Genomic DNA, 27,950 nt, shown 5'->3' on the forward strand with positions numbered 1-27,950 from the left:
GTATACTGGCATAAGCGTGTAACACTAGTTACTATCAATATCAATTTTACTATCAATATCAATTTAGGAGTATGTTATTTGCGATACGCTATTTTGCAAAGTACTAGGAACTTGATATAAGGATATATTTTTTAATAAGGATATTTTTCTAATATATTTTTTGTCTTATAGTGATAAAGTTGGCCGACCATATTGATTATTTTGGGCTATTAAGTTTTTCGTATGTTACCCATTTTTTAGCCATTGCAGGTATTTATATTGCAGCTTATTTTCTGAGATTGCCGCTCTGTTTTTTAAAATATCACTTACGCTGTGCTAATCCAAGTAACTACAGAATTGTCTCTATTTTGATTCGAAGCAGACAACACAGAGTATAGTAAAAATAAGATTTGCTATAATCTTACAAAACATTCAAGGTGTTTCTCACATTGTTTTAAAGATTTATTAAACATCAAAAAATTATCTTGTTAACATATATAACCCCTTTTTATGAAAACTTTTACATATGTTTTATGAATATATATATATATATATATATATATATATATATATATATAAAAATAAAATTATTCTTGCAAAGATCTTTTAAAACATAGCGATTTTCTCTTATTTCTGGGTATAAGCCAATTGGCGCTCTTGTTTCTGCCCCTCCCCTTTTCTAGGGTCACTGTTTGGAAGCTTAGAGGAAGCTCCCATAGATTCAAGAGCCTTTACCCTCACAGCGCAGATTGTATATATTTGTTAGAGTATCCACAAAGGGTACCGACCTCATCAATTCTCGCACAGAGGCTGAACCTAAAATAACAACAGAACTCCTGACAGTGTCACCGTGTCTTCGATTGCGTAAAGGCAGACGAGACTCAATATTAAATATAGCTTTCTATGCTGCCAACATGGGTCCTCCCTTCAGTTTTTTGTCCTACTGTTTGCTTCAACATCAGATGGAGCCTACCAATATTCCCACAGAGTTGGACAGTGCAACTGGTGGCGATACCATGGAAGATAAGGATGAGGATATCCTCATGTTTACAGATGCGGATCTGATCAGATTCGGCTCTGTTGAGGAACAGCAAATGGAGGAATCCAATCAATCCTTATATAATACATGAGCGAAACGTAAACAACGTGAGATTGACCTGAACCTTCACGGTACCTATTGGTCAGAGTACCACAAGAGAAGAATGTTACCTAGGGGTTTTCGGGTGAGGAATGTCCCCACACTTGGAAGATCTAATGTGGAGTTTTGCACCAATTGGTGTAAAATTCTTAATAAGTGTTCATTTGACCTGATGCTGCTGGTAATTTGCAAAGCGAACAGATTACTCCAAGAGGTTAAAACAGAGATCTACATGGGAAACTCTTAAAATCTTTGGTTTCCCAGATCAAATTATCAAAGCGATACAGGCTCTTTACTCCACTCCCACAGCAGTAGTTAGAGGCCTAGGCTTTGCCTCACCCCCCTTCCCAATATCTAATGGCACCAGACAAGGGTGTCCACTCTCACCCCTACTCTTTGCCCTGGCAATCGAGCCACTAGCAGAACAAATCAGACTAGATAAAAAAATTGATGGCATTCGCCTACATGGCACAATTCACAAGATTGCACTCTTTGCAGACGACATTACTATATTCTCGTCAGACCCCCTATCTTCATTCCCGAGACTGATAGAGATCTTAAACTCCTTTGGAGACATGTCACTCTACAAATTAAATCTAGATAAAACAGAAATCTTTACCTGGGGAATCCCACAGAGCACAGTTGACACCCTCAAGGTCCAATACAGAGTACACTGCGTCAATAACTTCATCTCCCACTTAGGTGTTAAGATATCGAACAATATCCCTCAGATGATCAAAGACAACTACCTGCCCCTTTTAACCGAACTGCGTACTTTGAAAGACAAATGGGACTATACTCACATCTCATGGATAGGTAGGTTAACAGCCCTTAAGATGTCCTTTCTACCTAAAATTACTTATTTATTTAGATGTCTCCCTCTCCGTATCCCGGGATATCTCCTTCACCAATTTCAGAGTGAATTTACTAAATATATATGGCAGCACAAACCCCCCAGAGTGGCGCACAAAATCCTTCAAAGCCCCCTTAGTAGAGGAGGTATAGCCTCCCCATCAATAACTAGGTATTATGAAGGAGCCATGCTCACCCATATTTCACAATGGGGTGCTAAAGACTCCCCTAGTAAATGGAAAACCATAGAACAAGCCTCCCTCCCAAATCATATATTTTTGCCCGACTTAATTTGGATTCCGGCCCACCTAAGACGTACCACAGACATTAGCAATAACATAATACGAGAATGCCTCGCCATGTGGGACAAGCTTAGACACTATCCACACATCGCCCAACATCCTTCACCTATTACTCCCTTGACAGGTCTCCTACGAGGCTTACCTGACTCTCATCCTTATGGCTGGACTAGAATTGGAATACAAACAGTAGCTGACCTTTGGGTTACTTCACCAACCCCGCGCTTCATGACACTCTCAGAAATAAAGGCAGGCTCCAACTTACCCAGGTACATGACGTACGAATACACAAGACTAAAGAGCTTTCTTACTAGCTGGGGATTTCAACCTGAGCTACACCGACCCCGTACACTCTGGGAAACGACTTGGCAACAAGGTAACAAATTACACAGACCTTTATCAATGCATTACACTTTAATAGGAAACACAGACCCTGAGAACAAACTTCCTCACTTACTCACTTGGGAATCAGTTCTGAACCTGACTCTGACCCCACAAGTATGGCAACACGTAATTTCCCTCACTAAAAAAGCACTGCACTGTGTCACACTCTTTGAAACATATTACAAACTCTTAACGAACTGGTACCTTACCCCTGCGAGACTTAATAAAATGTTTGTCTCTGCCTCTCCCCTATGCTGGCACAATTGTGGCAAAAAAGGAGACTCCCTACACATATGGTGGGAATGCCCCAAGTTAAAACCCTTATGGAGTATATGCTTCCGTACGCTGGGGAGATTAGGCATAACACTTCCTATAACTCCTTCTAATGCCCTCTTACACATAGGCATCACTAAATTACCTAAGCACCAAGCATATCTAGCAATCTATTTGCTAACAGCTACTAAAGCGACAATAGCCAAGGCATGGAAAACTGTGACACCCCCAAAATGGTCATGCATTCTAAACTATATGGCATATATCTACAATATGGAGAAACCTATCTTTTCCTCTCTAAATAATTCAGACCTATTTGAATTAGTGTGGGCAGATTGGCAATCTAACCACACCACTACTTGGGCCCCGAACACTAGAGTAAACACACACTAGGTAACCCTCCCCAAGTACCATCCGCATATGAACCAAATCCCTGCCTCTAACAATTACCCTCCCGTTCCTTTTTCCCCAATCCCTCCCCCCCCACCCCAATTAACCCACCCCATTTGACTTGAGTTATATTTCGTTCACTTTTTCATCTTAGGAACGCATTCTAACCTGACATATTTTTGAATGTTCCAATTTTTCTGTTCATACTCTCTGTAGGAGCCTACGTGCTCCAAATTATTTAATATGTCACTGTTGTATTTGAGAAATCTTTACTAATAAAAACTTGAAATTTAAAAAACAAACAAAAAAAAAAAAAAACAGATCTACACCTTTGAGAGCGAGCAACCTAACAAGTTGAGGACTGATAACTCATGTGACTGGCTGGATAAATTGGCCAAACAAGTAAAAGCATACAAACAAGAGCTTATTTCCTTTAAAAATCGGAAACTCCAAACGGTGAGTCTGGATTATACACATAAAAGCGTATATCGCTGGATGCTTGCACCAGACGAGAGAAGAACTCAGAGACCCAGAAGACAGAGAAGGTATACTAAAAGAACCGTCAATACGGTTGATACCAGCTCGGGTGACAATTCTGGCCCAGAGGGTTCTATGAATCCTGAAAAGCATGTATTCAGGGGTATTACAACCAGATCAAGAAGTAGCAGTAATTTAACACAATGGGACAACACCCAGGATGAGGGTTGCTCACGACCACCTCTTGCCCCATACTCAACAGCCAATCGTTTTTTAGGACAAGGACCCGGCTGCACATGAGGCGGGGGATGTCCCCCCCCCGCCACCCAATTCAAAGAAGATAGAGCACAATGTGTTCAACATCAGTACAAGACCACTGAATGATGCAGAAACCTCACTACTCAATAAGGGATTATCATTTGTACCAACCATAAAGATGAGCCCTTTTAACTCATTTATCGATATACAGAAATTTGGAAGGTCATTACGTCAAATAATTTTTTAGAAGGGACGCAGAGGAGAGAACAAGATTTGGCACACCAGGGACGTTTTACCCCACCTCTAATGACTCCTCTTATCACCTCGTATACAAATTACCCGTCAAGAGTAAGTCAAGAACCTATGACCACCAGGAGACTTAAGGACTATTTATCCAGAGAGGAGAGACTAGCGCTGAAGACACTCAGCGAAGATATAACTATAGTGATATGTCCTGCGGACAAGGGCAGTGGAGTAGTAGTGATGGATGCGATGGACTATAAACAAGAGATCTTACGACAGTTGTCAGACAACACTACCTATAGAGTACTTCAGGGAGATCCCACTACAACATTAAAATGTGAAATTGACAACAGAATAGCTGAATGGAAGGAGACTGCAGCAATTTCCGAATAGGAAGCACGCTTCCTATAAAAGGGATTTCCTCATAACACCTATTCTATACACACTGCCGAAAATCCATAAAGACACGAGGAGTCCACCCGGCAGACCGATTGTTTCTGCCAGAGGATCGCATTTACAACCCTTAGCCAAATTCATAGATCACTTTCTGCAACCTATGGTCAAACACATGAAATCTTAAATACAGGACTCATCTATCTTTATCCAACGTATTATTCAGCTGAGAGATATCAGGGAGTCTGATAGATTGGTTACCATGGACGTCTCAAGCCTTTATACAGTAATTCCTCATTCAGCAGGTATCACAGCAGTCACCAATTGCTTGAGATGGACGGCATATATTGGTCCACCCGAAGATGTCCTGATAGAACTCCTGACAATTTGCTTACACAAGAACTATTTCCGATTTGAGAACAAATTCCATCTCCAAATAGCAGGCACGGCGATGGGGTCTAACGTGGCCCCATCGCTGGCGAATCTCTATATGTCTGAATACGAAACCCTGCATATGAAGGTATATGAAACACTCTCCATTAAGTTTTATTGCATATATATATATATATATATATATATATATATATATATATATATATATATATATATATATATATATATTATCTGATCTGTTCTTGATTTTGCAAGATGATATGAAGTCATTAGAGAGCTGGATTGAGGCTCTGAATTCACTTGTACCATCAGATTTCAGTATGTGGCAGATTTGAACTCTGTGGATTATTTGGATGTGAAAATATTCAAAACTAGTGGGTCACTTGGAACGACTCTTTTCAGAAAAGACACGGACCGCAATTCTAAACTCCATGCGAGTAGCTGTCATCAACCAGCTCTGATCCGGAATATACCCAAGGCTCAGTTCCAGAGGGTGATACGAAACAACACAGATCAAACAATTGAGTGAAATGGTGGAAAGATTCACACAACGTGGATACAAGGGGTCACATTTACAAGCTATGTGTGATCAAGCAATGAAGGGAGGTATTGAAGTCGAACAGACTACACAAGCTAATGTTCCCCAACTTACTTTTGTGACGACTTACTCTTTGGACCAACACCAAATCACAAAAGCCATTAAAGAAGAATGGAAGCTGACTCAGTCAGATCCCTCATTACCTTTCACTAAATGGGGAACACCCCGACTGGCTTATAGGAGAGGTAAGAGCTTGAGGGATCGTCTTATGAGGACGGACCTAACAACTACTGACACACAAAGGTGGTTGAAGCGGAAAGGCGGCTGTTTTAAATGCATGGGGTGCGTTACTTGCAATAGTATGCATACTGGGAATATGTTCCAGCATCCTGAAAAAGAGAAGAAATACAAGATTGATTACTTCCTCAGATGTACTACAACTTAAATTATCTACCTCCTCAATTGTCCCTGTGGGCTTTTCTATATTGGGAAAACGATAGACGATGCCGGACGGCGAACCACCGTTCGAGTATAAGGACTGCCCTGAAGAATGGAAAGTCAGAACAACCGGTAGCCCGACATTTCTTGGAGAGAGGGCATATGGTTACAGACTTAAGATTCCGTATAATTGATCATGTTCCAGCACCGAGAAGAGGGGGCAACAGAGCCAAGATCTTGCTACAGAAAGAAGCGAGATGGATACATGAACTTGGCACCCTGGCACCTCAATGTCCAAACTGGGTGGCAAGCGTTCCTATGAGTACTTTTAACAATACAACATTCAATGCTCTATGAGAGTCCATTATTACATTTTAGTAAGAGAGCATGATTCGATTATATAGTGTGTTAGATCATTGGCCTGGTAATATGTAAATAAATGAGGTTTAACAATTCTATGCAGTAAGTATACTAAATTGTTCCAGATGTGGATTTGGATGTGGATTAGGTTGGCTAATGTACTGTCCCATCTGTTGACTATGACACTGTGGGTTCTAATCTTTGTGGATCTTGGTGGAGATGTAGTTTAGAATTGATGTGACCAACATTCAGTATACTACATCCATCCATACAGTAAAACACCGTAGGATCCAACAATAGTGGAACCCAGTGTTGTAATTAGGTGGTATGTAGGATATTTTGCTTTTATGTCTCTTTTGGCTGTTTTCAGTCTCAATTTTATATGTATGTGTTAATGTTTTATTTTATTTCACTTTGTTCACTTGTGTGTTTATAGGTATCGTGGACGTGGTCCCACTTCTGTTCCCTGATCTTATATGAGTTTCATTCTACCGTTGCTAACAATGTGTGGAAGTTTTATTAAGTGTTTATAAAGTGTGGGTAGTCGTGACACATTATACACAATATGTATCCCTTATAGGATCATTATATTACAGTTTGAGATGTTCACTGCATTATTATAGGTCTTGTTCTCTTTTTTTCTCAGACTTGCACTGACATATTCATTAGATATACTTTCTTTTTCTTCATTGATGGTGTTGGTTTATTCAGTGATAGGGGTTGATTAGTGGATGTCTGGACTTCTAGGTTGGTCCCCTATGTCGATAGCTTATGTCATTTGCACAGTTTTCGTTAATATCCATACAGTAATTTATATTAGATTTTCGATTGTGTGTCTCACTTAGCCCCTTGTTTTCTTTTCACACGGTCTCCAGTGATTGGTGACTTTAGTGGGGGAGGGTTTCACAGGCCCTTATAAGGTTGTATCTTTGCATATTCGTGTTGTCAGAGGAAGGGACGTTTGAGGTCCCGAAACGTCACAAATAAATACTTACACAGTGATGTAAAGTCCAGTGAGTGCTTCATCTTATTCCTTTTGTGATATATATATATATACATATATATATATATATATATATATATATATACACATATATATATATATATATATATATATATATACACATATATATATATATATATATACACATATATATATATATATATATATATATATATATATACACATATATATATATATATATATATATATATATATACACATATATATATATATACATACACACACACACACCAGACTTGGTTGTATCAAGAAGCCTTTAAATAATCCAATTTTACAAATTAAAATTGGAAAAAAAATGGCCATAAAAACAAAAAAAAAAAAACTTACTTGACCACCACTTCCTCTGCCAGCCACAATAACTGAACGATCCCCATCCCTGCCACCGTATCCTGATGGAAGATTTACATGATCCCCTCGCGATGAGCGCACAGCTCCTTCTCTTCCTGGCCTATCTGCCCTTGCACCTCTGCAAAATAAAGAAAACAAAAAATATGACAACTCATTGTTATCCAACTTTAGTCATAGACCTGCAATCAAAGATTGTATGTAAGAATCTTGCCAGTATATATTTCCAGGGATACAAGCTTGTATTACATTACTTTTCTCTAATTTGGTACATTTAAACATACATATATTTGTTAACCGATCTCCTAGAACACCTTTTAAAAAGGGATCTTGTACTGTACTCTAAAATGTGTCCCCACTTAACGCGTTTTCAATGACTTGTCATACAAGATTAAGAGTAGTGATCTGAGATGTCATCGCAGAAAATGCAGCATCTGCAGAAAGAACTGGACAAATGCAGGAACTGTAAGAGCTTTTGCTTTGCTTTTGCTTTGCAGAGCTTCTCCACATCAGGCTTTTCAAACAGTGCTTTGCTCAGTCTGCATTATGTAAGTTAACAGTGCAGCCAGAGAAAAGTTATGTTTAAAGAGAACAGTGAAATACAGAGCAGGGCTGCAAAGCGGCAACGCTTCAATTGAGGACTGGCTCTCAGGGATTTTTTTTTTTTTAGACACCTGTCTGCAAAGCTGTGACGCTTGTCTGTAAGACACTCTTGTGAGCAATGCAACTTTTTTATTACTACATTATTACCTTCTAATTATGTGATGTTAGACCAATAGCAAAGCAATTTCTTAAAGAGAAAAAAAAAAAGATTTTTTTTTTCGCTGCTGCTAATTTGCAATTCAATCTTCATCTGCTGGAATATATTACAAAACTTTAAAAATTGCTTTATTCTCCAGTTAATCAACACATTGCACTTGGTGCTTTAGTGTAACTGCCTAATTTAAAATTGTATTTTATTTGAAAACTACCTGCCGAGACATTTTCACAAAAAAAAAAAAAAAAATTTGCAGAAAGTGAAAAAAAGTTTTGCCTCTAGGGTAAAATGTATGGGAAATTGATTTATGTTAATTTTTTTTTTTAAATAGCTGGTTTTGTCCACCATCCTTTACTCATGGGAATTCCTTCTCTAACCCTAGCAGGAGGCAAAGATTCCCAAACCCCAAGAGCTCAATAAAACCCATCCCATCTCACACATACCTCAGTCTAAGGTACAGACAAAGTAGGTGAGGTAAAAAATGAATAAGAGCTATAAACGGAGCAGAATGTGCTCAAAACAACCCTAACAAAAGGGTGGGGGCTCATGGACTCTCACCACCATGAAAGAAAGGAATTTATCAGGTAAGCATAAATTATGTTTTCTTTCATACAGGTGCTGAGAGTCCAGAATCCTTTACTCATGGGAACTAATACCCAAGCTGTGGAAGTCCACAAGTAAATAACAAAGAGGGGCATTAAAAACAATTTTTTCACTGAGAAAATAACCCCACAAAATTAGTCTTTTTTTCCATATATAAATGCACTTAAAAAACAGGCACAATCCTCAAACTGAGACAACTGCCTGAAGGACCTTTCTAACAAAGGCTGCTTCAGAGGAAGCAAACAGATTAAAATGGTAAAAGATAAAATTTAGTAATCTTATGCAAATAAGGCTAAGTAGCTGCTTTGCAAATTTGATCAACTGAAGCCTTATTCTTGAAAGCCCAAGGAGTGGCAATTTACCTAGTAGAGTGAGCTGTAATCCACCGTGGTGGAGGCTGACCTGCCTCCAACTAAGCTCTGTGAGTCAAGAGTTTCATCCAAGAGGCTAAAGAAACAGCTGAGGCTTTCTGACGTTTCATAGGCCTAGAAAAAAGAACAGACAGACTAGAGGTCTGTCTGAAATCCTTACAAGCGTCAATATAATATTTCAATGTCCTAACAATCTCTATCAAAAAGTTATCAGAAGAAACAACCTTAGGCAAAAAAATGAAATGCTGTCTGCAAAACAGCCTTATCCTAATGAAAAATCAGATAAGGAGACTCACAAGAAAGAACAGACAATTCTGAAACTCTTCTAGCAGAAGAAATAGCCGAAAGAAACAACACTGTCCAAAAAAGAAGTTTAATGTCTAATGTATGCATAGGCGCAAAAGGAGGAGCTTGCAAAACTCTTAACACCAGGTTAAGATTCCAAGGAGGAGAAAACAAAATTATGCTTACCTGATAATTTTCTTTTCTTGAGATGGATAAAGTCCACAGCTGCATTCATTACTTTTGGGAATTCAGAATCCAGGAGGCGGCAAAGACACCCCAGCCAAAGGCTTAAATACTCCACCCACTTCCCCTCATCTCCCAGTCATTCTGCGAGGAACAAGGAACAGTAGAAAAAATATCAAAAGGTGCCAGAAGAACAAAAATTATGGGCCCAAGAGAAAAAAAAAACGGTGGGACTCTTTCCATCTGAAAAAAAGAAAATCAAATAAGCATAATTTATGTTTTTCTTCATAAATGGAAAGAGTCCACAGCTGCATTCATTACTATTGGGAAAACAATTAAGCTATATAGGACACTGAATGCTAAAACGGGAGGGTACAAAAGGCGGCCCATTCTGAGGGCACCAGGCCTGAAACCACAACCCAAAAAACAAAAATCAAGGTCGGTCCTCAATCAGCCCCTCTTACAAGTTAAAAAAAAAAAAAAAAAGTGGGACAACATTCGAAAATTCCCAAAGGGAAGAGGACACGTAGGAACAAACAAGTATTCCCAGAAAAGATCCTAAACAGCGTGCAATTTGATCCAAAATAATGTAGAACCCCAAAAAGCGAGGCAAGCTCACAGAGACCCTAAGGGTTCCTGAAAACAAGGGAAGGCAACGCCCAGACCCCAAACAGTACCGAAACACAAGGTTGAGACCAGGAATTAGAACAGAGAAGAAAATTTTCCGAAAAAACAGAGCAACTGCCCCGAAAAAAAGGACTGAAACCGGAGTCCCAAGTCGCCAGGAACTCGGAATATCGAAATACTCCCAAGCCAACACGTGCATAAAACCCAGAGAGCAACCCCTGAACACCCCACGCTGCAGTCATACCAGGATAACTCTGGTACCTCCAGGATCCAAGGACAAACCTCACATCTCAGAACCTGTTCCAACACCAGACGAGCCCAAGCAACAGGCAGGCCTGAAAAACAGGGTAACAGAAAAGGACCGCACCCACCAGATAAAAGGGCGGAATGGGATGGTCTCAGACACCTCAACAGAGCTCGGGTGCCATCCAAAACTACCCACAAACAGGTGCTCCCAAGGAGGATCCCATAGAGATGGGCAGAAACAAGGCAGAAAAGCCCTATGAAATCTAGCCTAACACTATATGTCTGTCTCAAAGCACCTACAACAGGTACACCCAAGAAGAACCTCATAGATATAGGCCTAAAAAGGCAGAAGAGCCTTATGCTCCATGGAGACTGCAACCACAGACGGAACAGAATAATACCAGAAAGGCGTACCGCTCTCTTTACAGGATAAATCCCTGTTCCAACCACTTGCACACAAATAAATAGCAAGCACACTCACAAGGCCTAAGCCCTCATTTGAGTCGAATGAAAACCCATCTAGGCGCTGCTGATGAATACAAAAAGGAAACTCCTCAAGAAGGGAAGCACATACAGTTCCAGAACAAGGAAGGCAATGAGAAGCTGAAGTACACAGCACTCCTGGCTAAGCTGCCATCAGCTAAACTGGTGAGACCGTAAGTTATAGTCTATGTTCCCTGTAGAACTGCAGCTCTCGAATCAGGCACAGGATCATATAAATCCAGAAAAATACCAGATAAGGCCATGAAGAAAAAAAGTACCCACACACAGAGGGCTCCAGCTAGCGAACCATGGGGCTAACCACCAAACAGAAAAGGTGGCTTAGGCCCAGAAGATCCAGACAAACAAAAGCTTGAGCCCCAGAATTGTTTAGATAAACAATACCCCAGGGAACACCATACCAGTCTGAATAAAAACCGACTACACAAGTGATAAAGAATAACCCACAAAAAGGGTCTAAAGATAAATCCCCACCCAAAGGGAAGAGAACACCCCCTACAAAGGTCCAACTCCAAAGGAGCTAGGGCACGACAGAGCCACTAAGATTCTAAGTCAAACAGGCGTAACCCAAACCTCCAGGACCCAGGGCAAACATCGGGGACAAAGTCACCGAAGAACGAGATAACAAAAGCTAGTCTGCATAATTTTCTCAGGGTACAAAACCAGAGGACTTCATCCAAGGAAAAATACATAGCATCCCAAACCCCGGAAACCCTAGAAAGAGCCAGGATAAGGAGATCACATAGCCTATCATTCCTAATAAGGAACGGCTAACCCTCAGAGTAGGAAAAAAACGCAAGGTCAACGTCTAAGAAGAAACAGACAAAGTCCAGTGATCTCGACCCGAAAGAAGAGTCCTCAAAAAGGAACAAGTCCAAAAGGACAAAAAAAAAAGGCAAGACCGCCCATAAAGGCAGCAATGAGGCCCTTACACCTCAAAATCTTCAACCCACGCGGGGAGGGAAACACTTAAATCCTGACGATATCGGAACCAACGGAGTGTGATGCACTAGAACTCTGAGTCCCAAATGACCAGCACAAGGGTTGCAGAGGACTGACCCAGTTCCCCATGCCCCCCGGACCCTCAGGTCCTCTCAGAATGCTTAGAAGACACTTGTAAAACAAGCTAAGAAAAACACAATAATAAAGCAATCCCTCAGCACCCTAACCGGACCAGCCAGGTAGAACAGGCGCTACAAGAGTGAAAGAGGCCTCAAGAAAGAAGGTGGTGAACCCAATCAGAACCAGAGCCCTTACTGTTAAGGACGCAATATTCGCCCCCAGGGAGGGAGAAATAAATGACAGACAACACATAGGAATAAAACATGTCCCCAGAACAACTTCCGTAGAAGTAACAGTGTGATCAAGAAATCGTGAGTATAGATTCCAGAAGGAAAACTCCCGAAGGAATATGAAACCAAACATGAGCTTTGAAAATGAATAAAAGTCATCCTAACCGGATTAAATAAAAGAAAAGGCAACCCGTAGGTTTTCGCCTAAAAGAACAGACACACCCGCAGGACCAGCCTAACGGAACCCTGCTCAACCAAGCTCATATTGGAAAGGATACTCAATAACCATAATACTATAAGAAGAGTACTCCATCCCCTTATATTTAATTCTGTGAGCTATTCGAAGAAGACGACTGAGAACTCCTACATCCATTAAGGATGGGATCATCCAACAACGCCAAAACGTGCCGTAATAGAACACAAAGGCGCACCAGTCTAACGAAAAGCACAGAACACTTCCACCGGAAACTCAGGAAGTGTCGCTCCCCCGAAGAGCTGAACGGGCCACCCCAGGATGACTGGGCACGAACATAATCTTAAAGGGACTGTAAACTTTCTTAATTATTAAGCACTATATTTATTTATTTTTATCATCTCAATATAATCATTATAGTTTGCAGAGTGTAAGCGCAACGGAAGCGATTAAAACACAATCATTTTTGTTTTGTTTTTTTACCTCCTCTGTCCGCCCATGCAGCCTGAGTAAAATCTATATCAAAGTCAGTGCTGCAGGGCAGTTACGTCACCTAATAGACTTCCTCCTCCCATCTCTATACCCGGAGCGCGCATTCTGTCTTACTTCACGCATGCGCAAATACTGACCGCTCTATCAGAAACACAGAATCGCAATGCACTAGGATGTATTGCAGTGCGCATGCGCAAGTTAAGAGGGAACGCGCGCTCTGAGGAAAAAAGAAGACTGACGTTCGAACGGCAGTTGGATGCTGGCTGTCTGACGGAACTATTGGAAAAAAAGGTTTTTTAAATAGGCGGCCAGAAAAGGCTATGTTGGCAATAATTATTATAAATGTTTTAAACGCTTCCACTGCGCTTTTTCTCTGCATTTGTATAATAAATTAATTATGTTGTACTTAAACATAAGTTTTAACTAAACAAAAGTTTACAGTCCCTTTAAGCAGACATCTGGAAGTTGAATATGTGCGATTGCCATCAGGATTTGAATACGGAAACGTGCCGCTTCCTCCGGAGGGAACAAACCCCCATCCAGGGAAAGATAAGCATAATCTGGGTCACCTGCACGTGTAGCAACAGTAAGTGGTAGGGAACTTACCACTCGAGGAACAGCACCCCCAGAGGCAGGTGGCTCAGCGGCCCCTAGATTCCATGATCCAGAGGAATGTATCATCTGGGCCGATTCGTACTCACTACAATAAGTAGAATCTGAATCAGAGACTATTTCAATCTCAACATCAGAATCCTCCATAACTGGGATATGAATATAAAAAATGGACCAAATTTGAAAAAATATAAACGGCACCTTACACCCACAATGGCTTGGGCTTTCACCACCTCCTATGCACCAGACACCAGCAGACCAGAATTTCTCCGTCGCCACACGGTCAGGAATGCGGAACTGGAGAGTCAAAAAAACGTGACCACGCCCGGTCACAAGGTAAGCCGTACAGTCCAGAAAAAGCACACCCGTCCACAAAGGCCGGGTCACTTCCAAGGTCGTTATGTTCCACAAAACTATGAGCCTAAGTAACACTACACATAAGCAGGTCGAATCACATAAACATGATTAAATCCCCCCTTGTTCATATAACCCCCCTTAGGAGATATTAACCCTTGACCCCAAGATACAAAAGGAGCTTCACTGAGACCCTGATTACTCTAGTTGAAACCCGCAAGGTGGTAGCTTCTCAGGAAAACATTTGTAATACAAACCAATCATGCGAAAAGTAAAATGAAACTATCTTACCAGAATCTACGCCGTGGAACAGGAGTACAGCCCTTCAATTGTGACAGATAGTAGCCTCGACTCTGCCATGGACTTAAGAAAACACAATTTATGCTTACCTGATAAATTTATTTCTCTTGTGGTGTATCCAGTCCACGGATCATACATTACTTGTGGGATATTCTCCTTCCCAACAGGAAGTTGCAAGAGGACACCCACAGCAGAGCTGCTATATAGCTCCTCCCCTAACTGCCATATCCAGTCATTCGACCGAAACAAGCCGAGAAAGGAGAAACCATAGGGTGCAGTGGTGACTGTAGTTTAATCTAAAATGTTGACCTGCCTTAAAATGACAGGGCGGGCCGTGGACTGGATACACCACAAGAGAAATACATTTATCAGGTAAGCATAAATTATGTTTATTCTTGTAAGGTGTATCCAGTCCACGGATAATCCATTACTTGTGGGATACAATACCAAAGCTAAAGTACACGGATGAAGGGAGGGACAAGGCAGGTACTTAAACGGAAGGTACCACTGCATGTAAAACCTCTCAAAAATAGCCTCCGAAGAAGCAAAAGTATCAAATTTGTAGAATTTGGAAAAAGTATGAAGCAAAGACCAAGTCGCCGCCTTGCAAATCTGTTCAACAGAAGCCTCATTTTTAAAGGCCCAAGTGGAAGCCACAGCTCTAGTAGAATGAGCTGTAATCCTTTCAGGAGGCTGCTGTCCAGCAGTCTCATAGGCTAAGCGGATTATGCTTCTTAGCCAAAAAGAAAGAGGTTGCCGAAGCCTTTTGACCTCTCCAAGATAAAAGTTTGATATCTATGGAATGAAGAGGTTCAAACGGAACCCCTTGAAGAACTTTAAGAACCAAATTTAAGCTCCATGGGGGAGCAACAGGTTTAAACACAGGCTTGATTCTAACCAACGCCTGAACGTCTGGAACATCCGCCAGACGCTTGTGCAAAAGAATAGACAGGGCAGAAATCTGTCCCTTCAAAGAACTAGCTGATAATCCTTTTTCCAAACCCTCTTGGAGAAAAGATAATATCCTGGGAATCCTAACCTTACTCCATGAGTAACTTTTGGATTCACAACAATAAAGATATTTACGCCATATCTTATGGTAGATTTTCCTGGTGACAGGCTTTCGTGCCTGTATTAAGGTATCAATGACTGACTCGGAGAAGCCACTCTTTGATAAAATCGAGCGTTCAATCTCCAGGCAGTCTCAGAGAAATTAGATTTGGATGATTGAAAGGACCTTGTAGTAGAAGGTCTCGTCTCAAAGGCTAAGCGGATTATGCTTCTTAGCCAAAAAGAAAGAGGTTGCCGAAGGCTTTTGACCTCTCCTCTGTCCAGAGTAAACCACAAACAAAGCAGATGTTTGACGAAAATCTTTAGTAGCTTGTAAGTAAAACTTTAAAGCACGAACCACGTCCAGATTATGTAAAAGACGTTCCTTCTTTGAAGAAGGATTAGGACACAATAATGAAACAACAATCTCTTGATTGATATTCTTAGTAGATACCACCTTAGGCAAAAACCCAGGTTTTGTACGCAGAACTACCTTATCTGTATGGAAGATCAGATAAGGAGAATCACATTGTAAAGCAGATAACTCGGAGACTCTACAAGCCAAGGAAATAGCCATCAAAAAAAGAACTTTCCAAGATAAAAGTTTGATATCTATGGAATGAAGAGGTTCAAACGGAACCCCTTGAAGAACTTTAAGAACCAAATTTAAGCTCCATGGGGGAGCAACAGGTTTAAACACAGGCTTGATTCTAACCAACGCCTGAACGTCTGGAACATCCGCCAGACGCTTGTGCAAAAGAATAGACAGGGCAGAAATCTGTCCCTTCAAAGAACTAGCTGATAATCCTTTTTCCAAACCCTCTTGGAGAAAAGATAATATCCTGGGAATCCTAACCTTACTCCATGAGTAACTTTTGGATTCACAACAATAAAGATATTTACGCCATATCTTATGGTAGATTTTCCTGGTGACAGGCTTTTGTGCCTGTATTAAGGTATCAATGACTGACTCTGAGAAGCCACTCTGATAAAATCGAGCGTTCAATCTCCAGGCAGTCTCAGAGAAATTAGATTTGGATGATTGAAAGGACCTTGTAGTAGAAGGTCTCTTCTCAAAGGCAGAGTCCAAGGTGGAAAGGATGACATGTCCACTAGGTCTGCATACCAGGTCCTGCGTGGCCACGCAGGCGCTATCAAGATCACCAATGCTCTCTCCTGCTTGATTTTGGCAATCAGTCGAGGGAGCAGAGGAAATGGTGGAAACACGTAAGCCAGGTTGAAAGACCAAGGCGCTGCTAGAGCATCTATCAGCGTCGCTTCCAGGTCCCTGGACCCGTAATAAAGAAGCATGGCGTTCTGGCGAGACGCCATGAGATCCAGTTCTGGTTTGCCCCAACGATGAATCAATTGAGCAAACACCTCCGGATGGAGTTCCCACTCCCCCGGATGAAAAGTCTGACGACTTAAAAAATCCGCCTCCCAGTTCTCTACACCTGGGATATGGATCGCTGATAGGTGGCAAGAGTGTCTCTCTGCCCAGCGAATTATTTTGGAGACTAACATCGCTAGGGAACTCCTTGTTCCCCCTTGATGGTTGATGTAAGCCACAGTCGTGATGTTGTCCGACTGAAATCTGATGAACCTCAGGGTTGTTAACTGAGGCCAGGCTTGAAGAATATTGCTCTCAATTCCAGAATATTTATTGGGAGGAATTTCTCCTCCTGAGTCCACGATCCCTGAGTTCCAGGGAGTTCCAGACTGCACCCCAACCTGGAAGGCTGGCATCTGTCGTTACAATTGTCCAATCTGGCCTGCAAAAGGTCATACCTTTGGACAGATGGACCCGAGATAGCCACCAGAGAAGAGAATCTCTGGTCTCTTGATCCAGATTTAGTAGAGGGGACAAATCTGTGTAATCCCCATTCCACTGACTGAGCATGCATAGTTGCAGCAGTCTGAGATGTAGGCGCAAACGGTACTATGTCCATTGCCGCTACCTTTAAGCAGATTACTTCCATGCACTGAGCCACCGAAGGGCGCGGAATAGAATGGAGAACACGGCAAGAATTTAGAAGTTTTGATAACCGCGACTCCATCAGGTAAATTTTCATTTCTACAGAATCTATCAGAGTCCCTAGGAAGGAGACTCTTGTGAGTGGGGACAGAGAACTCTTTTCCTCGTTCACTTTCCACCCATGCAACCTCAGAAATGCCAGAACTATGTCCGTATGGGACTTGGCAATTTGGAAGTTTGACGCCTGTATCAGGATGTCGTCTAGATAAGGGGCCACTGCTATGCCCCGTGGTCTTAGGACCGCCAGAAGCGACCCCAGAACCTTTGTAAAAATTCTTGGGGCTGTAGCTAACCCGAAGGGAAGAGCCACAAACTGGTAATGCCTGTCCAGAAAGGCAAACCTTAGGAACCGATGATGATCTTTGTGTATCGGAATGTAAGGTAAGCATCCTTTAAATCCACTGTAGTCATATATTGACCCTCCTGGATCATAGGTAGGATGGTCCGAATAGTTTTCATTTTGAATGATGGAACTCTGAGGAATTTGTTTAAGATCTTTAGATCCAAGATTGGTCTGAAGGTTCCCTCTTTTTTGGGAACCACAGACAGATTTGAATAAAGTTTCGAAAGGCACAAAAATTAGACTGTTTGGCCCTTGATTTGGACCTGTCCTGAGGAAGGGCATGACCTTTACCTCCAGTAATGTCAGCAATAATTTCCTTCAAACCAGGCCCGAATAGGGTCTGTCCCTTGAAGGGAATGTTAAGTAGTTTAGACTTTGAAGTCACATCAGCTGACCAAGATTTAAGCCATAGCGCCCTGCGCGCCTGGATGGCAAATCCAGAATTCTTAGCTGTTAGTTTAGTCAAATGAACAATGGCATCAGAAACAAAAGAATTAGCTAGCTTAAGTGCTCTAAGCTTGTTAAGTATGTCATCCAATGGAGTCGTTGCCTGTAAAGCCTCTTCCAGAGACTCAAACCAGAACGCCGCAGCAGCAGTGACAGGACAATGCATGCAAGGGGCTGCAGGAAAAAACCTTGTTGAATAAACATTTTCTTAAGGTAACCCTCTAATTTTTTATCCATAGGATCTGAAAAAGCACAACTGTCCTCGACAGGGATAGTAGTACGCTTTGCTAAAGTAGAAACTGCTCCCACCACCTTAGGGACCGTCTGCCATAAGTCCCGTGTGGTGGCGTCTATGGGAAACATTTTTCTAAAAATAGGAGGGGGGGAAAACGGCACACCGGGTCTATCCCACTCTTTATTAATAATTTCTGTAAACCTTTTAGGTATTGGAAAAACCTCAGTACACACCGGCACTGCAAAGTATTTATCCAGTCTACACTATTTCTCTGGCACTGCAATTGTGTCACAGTCATTCAGAGCAGCTAAAACCTCCCTAAGCAGTACACGGAGGTTCTCAAGCTTAAATTTAAAAGTAGAAATATCAGAATCAGGTTTCCCTGAGTCAGAGATATCACCCACAGACTGAAGCTCTCCTTCCCCAGCTTCTGCATATTGTGACGCAGTATCAGACATGGACCTTAAAGCGTCTGTATGCTCAGTATTACGCCTAACACCAGAGCTATCTCGCTTTCCTCTAAATTCAGGCAGCCTGGCTAATACCACTGACAGTGTATTACCGCCATGTCTTGTAAAGTAATCGCTATGGGCGTCCTTGATGTACTTGGCGCCATTTGAGCGTGAGTCCCTTGAGCGTGAGTCAAAGGGTCTGACACGTGGGGAGAGTTAGTCGGCATAACTTCCCCCTTGTCAGAATCCTCTGGTGATAAATTTTTTAAAGACAAAAGCTGATCTTTATTGTTTAAAGTGAAATCAATACATTTAGTACACATTCTCATATGGGGTTTTAATTTCCTCTATGTCAGACATGTTTGTACAGACTAGCAAGCTTGGAAAACACTTTAAATCAAGTTAACAAGAGTATATAAAAAACGGTACTGTGCCTTTAAGAGAAACAAATTTTGGCAAAATTTGAAAAACAGTGAAAAAAGGCAGTAAATCAAACGAAATTTTTACAGTGTATGTAATAGGTTAGCAGAGCATTGCACCCACTTGCAAATGGACGATTAACCCCTTAATGCAAAAAATGGATCAAAAAAACGAAATAAACGTTTTTTAAACAGTCACAACTGCCACAGCTCTACTGTGGCCCTACCTTCCTCAATAAACGACTTTTGAAGTCTTTAGAGCCCTTCAGAGATGTCCTATAGCATGCAGGGGACTGCTGAGGGAAGCTTAATGTCTCTGTCTGTAATTTTAACTGCGCAAAAAAGCGCTAAAATAGGCCCCTCCCACTCATACTACAACAGTGGAAAGCCTCAGGAAACTGTTTCTAGGCAAAAATCAAGCCAGCCATGTGGAAAAAACTAGGCCCCAATAAAGATTTATCACCAAAGCATATATAAAAACGATTAAACATGCCAGCAAACGTTTTATATTGCCATTTTATTAGAGTATATATCTCTGATAGTAAGCCTGATACAAGTCGCTATTAAAGCACTGTATTTAGGCTTAACTTACATTAATCCGGTATCGGCAGCATTTTCTAGTCCCTAGAAAAACTTAAAACTGCACATACCTTATAGCAGGATAACCTGCACGCCATTCTCCCTCTGAAGTTACCTCACTCCTCAGACATATGTGAGAACAGCAGTGGATCTTAGTTACAAGCTGCTAAGATCATAGAAAACGCAGGCAGATTCTTCTTCTAAATACTGCCTGAGATAAAATTGTACAACTCCGGTACTATTTGAAAATAAACTTTTGATTGAAGAAAAAACTAACTATATTTTACCACTCTCCTCTTACTACCTCCATCTTTGTTGAGAGTTGCAAAAGAATGACTGGGTATGACAGTTAGGGGAGGAGCTATATAGCAGCTCTGCTGTGGGTGTCCTCTTGCAACTTCCTGTTGGGAAGGAGAATAACCCACAAGTAATGGATGATCCGTGGACTGGATACACCTTACAAGAGAAAACAGGCAGCGAAACTAGTCTAAAAATAAAGTTGGGATGGTTTTGCAGAAAGACTCTCCCTGCATCTCCGGACTCTTAACTTTCATCCAGGCTCTCACTGAGTGACTGACAGGATTTCTTAAAACTCCAGTCCCATGCCAGAGAGTACTACCCTCCATAAGAGACAAATCGTAAACTTCTGACACTTCTCTGCCAACCTCCTGGGACGAAAGGCAAAGAATGACTGGGGGATGAGGGAAGTGGGAGGAGTATTTAATTCTTTGGCTGGGGTGTCTTTACCTCCTCCTGGTGGCCAGGTTCCAAATTCCCAAAAGTAATGAATGCAGCTGTGGACTCTTTCCATTTATGAAGAAAATAGGCTTAAAGTGATTGTCAATCCTAGTGTGAAAACGTCACCTCAGCAAAACAGCATTCTGAAGTGGGCTGCCTGAGCAGCTCAGTGCAAGGAACACTTGAAACAAATAAAAAAAGCTTTTAGTATGAAGTATTTTATACTTCATGAATGAAAGTCCCCTTTATTTGTTCCAATGTCAATCCTAGATTGACAATCACTTTAATAACAGGTATAATTTGGACAAGCGCCTGAACGAAACAATGAACATCAGGAACACTAGCAATCTTTCTGTTAAACAGTACAGAAACAGCAGAAATCTGTCCTTTCAGGGAACTGGCAGATAAACCCCTATCTAAAACATTCAGCAAAAAATGAAGAATCCTAGGAATTCAAAAAGAATGCCAGGAAAAACCATGATCTACACACAAGGAAATGCAATTTTGTGATAAGTCTCCTTAGACACAGAACTTGAGTCTCAATGACAAACTGAGAAACCTTTATGCCACAGATCAAAGCGTTCAATTTCCATGCCATCAAGTTAAGAAACTTTAGATCAGGTTGGAAGAAAGGACCTTGAGACAGGTCTGACCACAGAGGAAGGAGGCCAAGGAGGGCAAATGGACATCTGAATCAGATCTGCATACCAAATCCTACGAAGCCATGCTGGAGCAAACAAGAATACAAAAGACTTCTCTTAAATGAGACAGGAGAACAGATGTAAGGCATGAGCTGCATAGTTGAGCAGGACGACACACAGTATGTAACCTGCATAGCATGCATTTATTAGGATCAAAAAAAGGAGTAGAGCAATTATCCTCTTGACTAGGTTCAATTATAGAATCACCATGACGACTATGGAGTGGAGACAAAAACTTACCCTAATGGTGCACAAATAATAAATGGAGTAAAATTACTGTGAAACACCACAGCTATTTCCCCAAGTGTTTGTTCCCAAAGCCTACTTTAATAAATGCTCCGTCTGAGGTGCTTCACTACCTCTGTATCGGCACCGGAGCTCCCATTCTGCCGCTCCACTCAGACTAGTATTGCGCCATTGCACAGAGAAAAAAAACGGAAGGCGGCGATGGTTCCAAAACTGTCTATATCGGGAGCATGCAACACGCCCATCGCCGCAAGTCATGTTGCGCATGAGGAGTGCTGTCTGACAGCACATGCAAATACTTTGTTTAGCCTGGTTTCAGTTTCTGGGTCACAGATATTAAAGCTCCTTTTGTAGGAGCCTGTGAAAATAGCCTGGGTTCCGGATTAATGAATGCGTGAATCCAAATGTAGCCTCTTCTTACAAGCCGTTCCATATCACATGGCAGAGTCATTTACCAGGTCCAAACAGCAAGTCCATTTGAAGGACCTGATGCTGCTTCTAAGTGTGATAAATGACCCCATAAAGGAGTGCAACCTCAAACCTTATGGTCCCTTGCCTCCTAAATTACTGCAGCAATAAAAGTTATTAGCTACCTTCTGCTTATGAGGTCCCCATAAACCAGTCTACTGGCAATCTGGTTGCTAACCCCGTTTCATTAGGCAACAATCCATTAGAGGAGGAAGAATAAAAACAGGACTTATCCAGCTTTTGTTATCCGGAAGGAGTCCTGTAACACAAAGAAGAATCAGTGAAACAAACACCGTTTGCCTAAAAGGGAGGTCAACATAAGAACACTGGAAGAGGCATAGGAACTTCCCTGCGACTTCCAGTAGCTAGCATACACCCAAACTCCAAGAATATTACATGGCATTCAACAACTCCCATGCCATCTCTTGCAGGAAACGATCCATTGAGGACAATAAAATCAGAATCTTCAGCAGAGCACCGCACTTTGCCTAACTCCATTAACGAGGCAAAGTACTGAGAGGGTAGGGGAAGTGGGAGGGATATTGCAATGCTCTGATTGGGGTGTCTTTGCCTACCTACATAGACTCACAGGCCACTTTATTATGTACGCCTGTTCAATTGCTTGGTAACACAAATTGCTAATCAGCCCTCAGTACCATGTTGATTAGAATTTTTCGCTTTCTCTGTGTGCCAGGTCCTCTTGAGCTCTCAGATGACCCCATACCCCAACCTGTCAAACTTGCATCTGTTAAGATCTCCCAGGATGGGCGAAGGAAGCCCATTCCCTGGAGCACAGGTTCCTGAGACAGACACCAGGAGAGACATAGTCTGGTCATAGGATACAGATAGATTACCTGGGACAAGTCTGAAAAACATAATTTATGCTTACCTGATAAATTCCTTTCTTCTGTAGTGTGATCAGTCCACGGGTCATCATTACTTCTGGGATATTAACTCCTCCCCAACAGGAAGTGCAAGAGGATTCACCCAGCAGAGCTGCATATAGCTCCTCCCCTCTACGTCACTCCCAGTCATTCGACCAAGGACCAACGAGAAAGGAAAAGCCAAGGGTGAAGTGGTGACTGGAGTATAAATTAAAAAATATTACCTGCCTTAAAACAGGGCGGGCCGTGGACTGATCACACTACAGAAGAAAGGAATTTATCAGGTAAGCATAAATTATGTTTTCTTCTGTTAAGTGTGATCAGTCCACGGGTCATCATTACTTCTGGGATACCTATACCAAAGCAAAAGTACACGGATGACGGGAGGGATAGGCAGGCTCTTTATACAGAAGGAACCACTGCCTGAAGAACCTTTCTCCCAAAAATAGCCTCCGATGAAGCAAAAGTGTCAAATTTGGAAAATTTGGAAAAAGTATGAAGCGAAGACCAAGTTGCAGCCTTGCAAATCTGTTCAACAGAGGCCTCATTCTTAAAGGCCCAAGTAGAAGCCACAGCTCTAGTGGAATGAGCTGTAATCCTTTCAGGAGGCTGCTGTCCAGCAGTTTCATAAGCTAAACGAATTATGCTACGAAGCCAAAAAGAAAGAGAGGTAGCAGAAGCTTTTTGACCTCTCCTCTGCCCAGAGTAAACGACAAACAGAGAAGACGTTTGTCGAAATTCCTTAGTTGCCTGTAAGTAAAATTTTAGAGCACGGACTACATCCAGGTTGTGCAGTAGACGTTCCTTCTTCGAAGAAGGATTTGGGCATAAAGAAGGAACAACAATCTCTTGATTGATATTCCTGTTAGTAACTACCTTAGGTAAGAACCCAGGTTTAGTACGCAGAACTACCTTATCCGAATGAAAAATCAAATAAGGAGAATCACAATGTAAGGCTGATAACTCAGAGACTCTTCGAGCCGAGGAAATAGCCATTAAAAATAGAACTTTCCAAGATAACAACTTTATATCAATGGAATGAAGGGGTTCAAATGGAACGCCCTGTAAAACATTAAGAACAAGGTTTAAACTCCATGGTGGAGCAACCGTTTTAAACACAGGCTTAATCCTGGCCAAAGCCTGACAAAAAGCCTGGACGTCAGGAATTTCTGACAGACGTTTGTGTAACAGAATGGACAGAGCTGAGATCTGTCCCTTTAATGAACTAGCGGATAAACCCTTTTCTAAACCTTCTTGTAGAAAAGACAATATCCTAGGAATCCTAACCTTACTCCAAGAGTAACCTTTGGATTCACACCAATATAGGTATTTACGCCATATCTTATGGTAAATCTTTCTGGTAACAGGTTTCCTAGCCTGTATTAAGGTATCAATAACTGACTCAGAAAACCCACGTCTTGATAAAATCAAGCGTTCAATTTCCAAGCAGTCAGCTTCAGAGAAGTTAGACTTTGATGTTTGAAGGGACCCTGAATCAGAAGGTCCTGTTTCAGAGGTAGAGACCAAGGTGGACAGGATGACATGTCCACCAGATCTGCATACCAAGTCCTGCGTGGCCACGCAGGTGCTATTAGAATCACTGATGCTCTCTCTTGTTTGATTCTGGCAATCAATCGAGGAAGCATCGGGAAGGGTGGAAACACGTAAGCCATCCTGAAGTCCCAAGGTGCTGTCAGGGCATCTATCAGGACTGCTTCTGGATCCCTGGATCTGGACCCGTAACGAGGAAGCTTGGCGTTCTGTCGAGACGCCATGAGATCTATCTCCGGTTTGCCCCAACGTCGAAGTATTTGGGCAAAGACCTCCGGATGAAGTTCCCACTCCCCTGGATGAAAAGTCTGACGACTTAAGAAATCCGCCTCCCAGTTCTCCACTCCCGGGATGTGGATTGCTGACAGGTGGCAAGAGTGAGACTCTGCCCAGCGAATTATCTTTGATACTTCCATCATAGCTAGGGAGCTTCGTGTCCCTCCCTGATGGTTGATGTAAGCTACAGTCGTGATGTTGTCCGACTGAAACCTGATGAAACCCCGCGTTGTCAACTGGGGCCAAGCCAGGAGGGCATTGAGAACTGCTCTCAATTCCAGAATGTTTATTGGCAGGAGACTCTCCTCCTGACTCCATTGTCCCTGAGCTTTCAGAGAATTCCAGACGGCACCCCAACCTAGAAGGCTGGCGTCTGTTGTTACAATTGTCCAGTCTGGTCTGCTGAATGGCATCCCCCTGGACAGATGTGGCCGAGAAAGCCACCAAAGAAGAGAATTTCTGGTCTCTTGATCCAGATTCAGAGAAGGGGATAAGTCTGAGTAATCCCCATTCCACTGACTTAGCATGCACAGTTGCAGTGGTCTGAGGTGTAGGCGAGCAAAGGGTACTATGTCCATTGCCGCTACCATTAAGCCAATTACCTCCATGCATTGAGCCACTGACGGGTGTTGAATGGAATGAAGGGTGCGGCAAGCACTTTGAAGTCTTGTTAACCTGTCCTCTGTCAGGTAAATCTTCATTTTTACAGAATCTATAAGAGTCCCCAGGAAGGGAACTCTTGTGAGTGGAACGAGTGAACTTTTCTTTTCGTTCACCTTCCATCCATGTGACCTTAGAAATGCCAGTACTAACTCTGTATGAGATTTGGCAGTTTGAAAGCTTGAAGCTTGTATCAGTATGTCGTCTAGGTACGGAGCTACTGAAATTCCTCGCGGTCTTAGTACCGCCAGAAGAGTGCCCAGAACCTTTGTGAAGATTCTTGGAGCCGTAGCCAATCCGAATGGAAGAGCTACAAATTGGTAATGCCTGTCTAGAAAGGCAAACCTTAGATACCGGTAATGATTTCTGTGAATCGGTATGTGAAGGTAAGCATCCTTTAAATCCACTGTGGTCATGTACTGACCCTCTTGGATCATGGGCAAAATTGTTCGAATAGTTTCCATCTTGAACGATGGAACTCTTAGAAATTTGTTTAGGATCTTTAAGTCCAGGATTGGTCTGAAAGTTCCCTCTTTTTTGGGAACCACAAACAGATTTGAGTAAAACCCCTGTCCCTGTTCCGATCGTGGAACTGGGTGGATTACTCCCATTAACAAGAGCTCTTGTACGCAGCGTAGAAACGCCTCTTTCTTTGTCTGGATTGTTGACAACCTTGACAGATGAAATCTCTCTCTTGGAGGAGAGGATTTGAAGTCCAGAAGGTATCCCTGAGATATTATTTCTAGCGCCCAGGGATCCTGGACATCTCTTGCCCAAGCCTGGGCGAAGAGAGAAAGCCTGCCCCCCACTAGATCCGATCCCGGATCGGGGGCCCTCAATTCATGACGTTTTAGGGGCAGCAGTAGGTTTCCTGGTCTGCTTGCCCTTGTTCCAGGACTGGTTAGGTTTCCAGCCTTGTCTGTAGCGAGCAACAGCTCCTTCCTGTTTTGGTGCAGAGGAAGTTGATGCTGCTCCTGCTTTGAAATTACGAAAGGAACGAAAATTAGACTGTCTAGTCTTAGTTTTGGCTTTGTCCTGAGGCAGGGCATGGCCTTTACCTCCTGTAATGTCAGCGATAATCTCTTTCAACCCGGGCCCGAATAAGGTCTGCCCTTTGAAAGGTATATTAAGCAATTTAGACTTAGAAGTAACATCAGCTGACCAGGATTTTAGCCACAGCGCCCTGCGTGCCTGAATGGCGAATCCTGAATTCTTCGCCGTAAGTTTAGTTAGATGTACTACGGCCTCCGAAATGAATGAATTAGCTAGTTTAAGGACTCTAAGCCTGTCCGTAATGTCGTCCAGAGTAGCTGAACTAATGTTCTCTTCCAGAGACTCAATCCAGAACGCCGCTGCAGCCGTGATCGGCGCAATGCATGCAAGGGGTTGCAATATAAAACCTTGTTGAACAAACATTTTCTTAAGGTAACCCTCTAATTTTTTATCCATTGGATCTGAAAAGGCACAGCTATCCTCCACCGGGATAGTGGTACGCTTAGCTAAAGTAGAAACTGCTCCCTCTACCTTAGGGACCGTTTGCCATAAGTCCCGTGTGGTGGCGTCTATTGGAAACATTTTTCTAAATATCGGAGGGGGTGAGAACGGCACACCGGGTCTATCCCACTCCTTAGAAACAATTTCAGTAATTCTCTTAGGTATAGGAAAAACCTCAGTACTCGTCGGTACCGCAAAATATTTATCCAACCTACACATTTTCTCTGGTATTGCAACTGTGTTACAATCATTCAGAGCCGCTAACACCTCCCCTAGTAATACACGGAGGTTTTCCAGTTTAAATTTAAAATTTGAAATATCTGAATCCAGTCTGTTTGGATCAGAACCGTCACCCACAGAATGAAGTTCTCCGTCCTCATGTTCTGCAACCTGTGACGCAGTATCTGACATGGCCCTAATATTATCAGCGCACTCTGTTCTCACCCCAGAGTGATCACGCTTACCCCTTAGTTCTGGTAATTTAGCCAAAACTTCAGTCATAACAGAAGCCATATCCTGTAATGTGATTTGTAATGGCCGGCCAGATGTACTCGGCGCTACAATATCACGCACCTCCCGAGCGGGAGATGCAGGTACTGGCACGTGAGGCGAGTTAGTCGGCATAACTCTCCCCTCGTTGTTTGGTGAAATTTGTTCAATTTGTACAGATTGACTTTTATTTAAAATAGCATCAATACAGTTAGTACATAAATTTCTATTGGGCTCCACTTTGGCATTGCAACAAATGACACAGATATCATCCTCTGAATCA

General features: G+C 42.2%; 1 protein-coding gene across 2 annotated transcripts in view; it reads right to left on the bottom strand.

The window, feature by feature from the left end:
- SLTM (SAFB like transcription modulator) overlaps nt 1–27,950 on the bottom strand; it is a 365,442-nt gene that overhangs the window by 35,619 nt on the left and 301,873 nt on the right. For both annotated transcript variants that reach the window (XM_053717529.1, XM_053717528.1), the window contains exon 18: nt 7,767–7,905. In XM_053717529.1, coding sequence (XP_053573504.1) covers nt 7,767–7,905 — 139 coding nt within the window. The remainder of the gene's footprint in view (nt 1–7,766; nt 7,906–27,950) is intronic.

The sequence above is a fragment of the Bombina bombina genome, chromosome 6 (genome assembly GCF_027579735.1).
Source record: "Bombina bombina isolate aBomBom1 chromosome 6, aBomBom1.pri, whole genome shotgun sequence".
NCBI lineage: Eukaryota > Metazoa > Chordata > Amphibia > Anura > Bombinatoridae > Bombina > Bombina bombina.